At 34.6% G+C, this 4,812-nt stretch overlaps 1 protein-coding gene across 1 annotated transcript; it reads left to right on the forward strand.

Annotated features, from left to right (window-relative positions):
• Positions 1 to 1,746: 1,746 nt before the first annotated feature.
• On the forward strand, positions 1,747 to 4,812 carry LOC311094201 (uncharacterized protein). The gene is made up of 4 exons (XM_084131971.1): positions 1,747 to 2,438; positions 2,513 to 2,782; positions 3,412 to 3,453; positions 4,346 to 4,812. The coding sequence occupies exons 1-4, from the start codon at positions 2,381 to 2,383 to the stop codon at positions 4,546 to 4,548; spliced, it is 573 nt and encodes a 190-aa protein (XP_083988097.1). The 5' UTR covers positions 1,747 to 2,380; the 3' UTR covers positions 4,549 to 4,812.

Below are 4,812 nucleotides of genomic sequence, written 5' to 3' on the forward strand. Positions count from 1 at the left end.
ATTAATCCTTGCTAATAGGGGCCCCAAAGTTTCAGAGATCATTGAGCTGCTGGACTGGCAGGATCAGCCTGACCAATCATGGTCTTGGAGCGTCCCTCACCCTGTAAAGATCTGTGGGATTTTTGGAATCGGCACAAAGGCATTCTAAATAAGGACATAGCACGGTTTATTATGGCACAGGCAACAATAGCTGCTCAAATGTGCTGTCGCCGTGGAGTGTTTCACCGTGATATTAAGCTGGAGAACCTGCTGATCAACACAGAAACACTTGAGGTCAAACTAATTGACTTCGGGTGCGGGGATTTCCTGCAGGAATCTGGCTATGAAAGATTCTGTGGTATGAATTATGAATCAAACCTGTATTTTGGGACTTAAGTTATAGTGACTAGTTCAATTGGTATCATATAAACCATATCTCACATTTGAGGCAGCATTTTTTTAAATTAAAAACACCAGATGTTTTTACCACATGCTATGGTATTTCATGCTATGGTACTTAACCATCAGACAAATCTTTTTTTCTGCAGGCACTCTAGGCTACCGCCCACCTGAGTACTGCACAGAGGGCAAATACCACGGGAAGCCAGGTCCACTCCTCAGGATGTTTTTTGCTACCTTTTTTTCACTATTATTTCTTATTATCTTATACCTTGGGCCATCACAAGTTGATAACGACCACCCCCAACTCTGCCTCGTTTGGTCTCAGGGGCCAAAAAACACCTTTTTTTGGGAAAAGCCTTTGGCGGAATGATGCAATTGTGAATATTAAGGTACTGCAGCTACATAAATGGCCATATAACCCTAAAATTTTGCATGGTGTATCCTAACACACAGGAGAAACTAGCAGAAAAATATTCTGGGGATTGCTGCCTTTTTGCTGTCAAATATGACCCTCAACATACCCCAAAAGACAAAAAAAATGTCTGTCTTAGGAATCTGCATTAAAATGGGTGGGTCATATAATGAACATTTTGTTTTTTTAAATTTGTTCAAATTAAAATCAATCAGTCACAATGGAGACATTGTGACAATGGAGACAAGATATGAAGTGGTTAGATTTGCACACATTAACAATTAACAAATAAAAACCTAAAAACAGCTAAAAACTAAAACAAAAAATGCTAAAACTGATTTTAGGACCCAGGGGAACAGTTAATTTGATCCATATAGATCTATAAGGCCAACCAGTGGCAAGAGTCATGAAATATCATTATATTAATTTGTTTTTCCACAAGAGGTCAGCAGAGACAACCAATGTGAGACTTGTTTTACTGATGTGAGCTGTTTTAACAAGCTTTTGCATGCACTGGAGTTATTTTGTATTTATGAATGCTACAGCTACATGAGGAGAGCATAAAGTTAAGTTACTCTGCGTGCCTTCCGAGAACATGGTGACCTAACAAGACATGCTAGGGTACATTTTGTCTGGAGTGCATCTTTAAATGGTTCCAAGAGAAGAAAGGAACCGTGTGTAAGAAATGTATTTCAATTAATCATAAAATGGCCCTGATATGTCACTAGACATTAAGAAATCATGTTCATTTCAAATACTTATATCACTGACAACAGTAGTCCGGCCAGGATACACCGGATACACCGCTCTACAGTAATTTGAAAGTGATTGCAGTACCAGTTTTGGCCACAATCTTACATACGGTTCCTTTAAGAACTTTTAATGGGTACTTCCCCTAGTCCCTCCCTGTGATGTTTGCACAGCATATAAAATCTTTAGTTTCAGAAGACTCTGGGCTTCTTCTCTTTTTCCTTTTCTTGCATTCTGCAGATATCTTACTTCTCTATATACTCTGATGCTCACAAATTTCATGTTAGATACAGTACTTTGGATGTTTTTATAATCTATTGACTAGATTTGTTTTATAAATTTATCTTGCAACTTATTTGCTATTACAAATCTAATATTTACTTGATTTATAATTTAAAGTTTTATTTAATACAATTTGTTATTCTTTATTCAAAACTTTGCTCTCTGAAATATTCATTGCTCGTCTGCCTGGATCACACTGCATCAGTTTGTTTGTTTGGAAAATCTGTTTAGTACTTCAGAAAAATGCCTTAAGAAGATTATCTAAGAAGACTAAGAAGATTATCTTTAAAATTATCATCATGTTTTATGAACTAATGGAGGAACTCTGCTTAAAGAAGTAACCAACTCAACATGTTTAAAGAATTCTGTCTAAATCCCAAACTGATACTTCTAGGTTATTATAAATAAAAAGCAACAAAAAATGACAATGACTGTTCAGAATGACCACATGACCTACCACACCATATAAATGTTTCATGGCGTAAGAGTAAAAAAGAGATTGAGGAACAGTGTTTTAGAGAGACAGTACATCAACCAGATCACATCTATGAGACCATGAGTGTCTTTGGTTTACTCCATCTTTCATTTTATGGGTTCATTCTGACAACACATGGTAGGCTATGTCTGCTTTTTACCATTAATAATGCTCTTGTCTTAAATGAGTTGAATTGTTATTCTGCGTGTCAGCTCTCCTGCACCAGCGAGTCCGACCCAATGGCATGGCTATTCTTCCCTGTGGTGACCTGAAGGTCGGGAAAGTGACCTGGAGCAGAGAAATGAAAGGACATCAAGTGTCCATCCTCAGCACTGATAATGGAGAGATAATCAGACACATGAATAATAACAATCATAACTTATTGTCAGACCTGTCTCTGATTATCTGGTTTGTCTCAATTTGGGATGAAGGCTTGTATTATTGCAACGGGACACTTGTGGCATGTCTAACAGTGAAAACAGGTAAGAAACCAGAACCTCATCATGATATACACTGAAAAACAAACAAAACAAACAAACAAACCAAAAACTGTTTTGAATCTTATATGGTATACATTTAATATATGTAATATATTAAATGTTGTGGAATAACATGGTGGAATTGGTACCGAACTTTTTTTTAAATGCAGCTATTTTGCTAATATATATTTTGTGGTTGCAAAGTAACGACTGATAAAAAAAATAAAAAAAAAATAAAAAAATGCATAATATGGAATCCTCTCTGTTAAATCCATGTTCCAGGATGTTGAAAGGCTGTAGCTATTTGTCATATATTTTGAAGTTGTGGAATAAATTTTTAATTGCTTGCTAATGAATGTAATTAACTGCTAATGAAATTTTGCCTAACAGAGCATAATGTGTACAAGGGGGACAAATAAGATTGTAAAACATCAACAATGTCTCAGTGGTCTCTAAAATCTAATTAGGCTAACTGTGTTTTTGGGAAACACAGTCAAAAGACAAACAAGAGATTTTAGTAACATTTTGAAAAAATGTTTCATTTGTTTATTAAATAATTTCACAACAAAGGACATAATTTTACTTTGTTGTATTTAATACTTAGGCCTATGTTCTGTATATGATTTACACAGCAGATGGACAGAACAGGACAGATCTGACTGAATGTCTCAAAGGTCAGTAAGAAATTGAATTTTAACTGCTGCTTAACTAATTTCCTTTCTTTTTTTTTCTTTTCTTTTTTTTTACAAAATCAAAGCAAATACTGCACAGCTGTTGGGGTTATCTCTGTGTTTTGATGGAATTCAGAGCCAACTTGTTGTGTAATGAAGAGACTCCAGATCATCATTCATTTAATTCATCATTATGAGTGTTTTCACTGTAAGAAAATAAATGAGGATTTATGAAAGGGTTGTGTCAAATAAAAGACAGAGAAAACCTGCTTTATAAATGGAAAGTTGTGCTATCCTGGGACTGGATTCACAACATATTATTCTTAATTATTTAGTTTTAATTCTCTAATTTAAAATGTTATGAATACATTGTATTACTGTATATTGTGCTTATCAATGATCTTCTTAAGAATGCTCTTTTGTTCTTTTAAGAAAACCTAAAAGCAATGCACTTTAAAAAAATAAAAGTAAGGTAAGATGTTGGATTTATTGAGTTGTTTCAAATATCAAGCATTAAACAATAAAATGCTAGCTACATGTAAGACATTAGTACTGTGATATACTTTTAGGCTTATTGGATGTTTGTGTTTCTGATGGAAATACTACAGGTTATTAAGAGTTCTCCTCACCCTCCCTGACTTTTCCCCTCAAGGCTAAATTGTTACCAGAAAGAAATTTCTCCTATGATATTGTTATACGAATCATCTTACATATTTTAAGAGCTTAAGAATTTTTCAAGAAATGCACTTATGAGCATTCTTAAATAAAATTCCAGTTTGATTCACTGACGATTCAAGATGGACACCATTCACTGATAATAAAAAGTAGGTCAGAATATGTCTTATGGTGAGAATTACATTTAAATATTTTTTTTTCTTTTTTTTTTCATCTTCAGGCACTGTCCATGTGAATGAGATGGAGCAAGTGTTGATGTTTGGAGGTGTTGGACTGGCAGCTCTGATGTTTTTCTTTGCTACTGCAGCTGCAGTGCAAGCTTTATACTCTTCTGTCAATGTAAAGCAAAGAGCTCACACTACAGACCACGTTCAGACACAGGAGACTGATCTGTATTACATTAACCTGAGAGAACAGCAATGAAACTGATTTAAGGTGTTCAAGAAAGTTTTTGACAATTCGAATTACCTTAAATTGTCATGTAGCTTGTTGAGAATAGTGCTATTATTTTAAGTGACCAGTATAAAAAAATTTACCAGCTGAACAATAAAGTGGGAAATGAGACTTACACAGGCCGATCTATCTAGAAAAACAGAATATCTTATTTTTATGTATGATGATGTATGATTACTCAACTGACTGTTTCAACATATATCTGTGATGAAATAAAATGCAGAAATGATTCAA

The sequence above is a fragment of the Abramis brama genome (genome assembly GCF_963993115.1).
Source record: "Abramis brama genome assembly, chromosome: 12".
NCBI lineage: Eukaryota > Metazoa > Chordata > Actinopteri > Cypriniformes > Leuciscidae > Abramis > Abramis brama.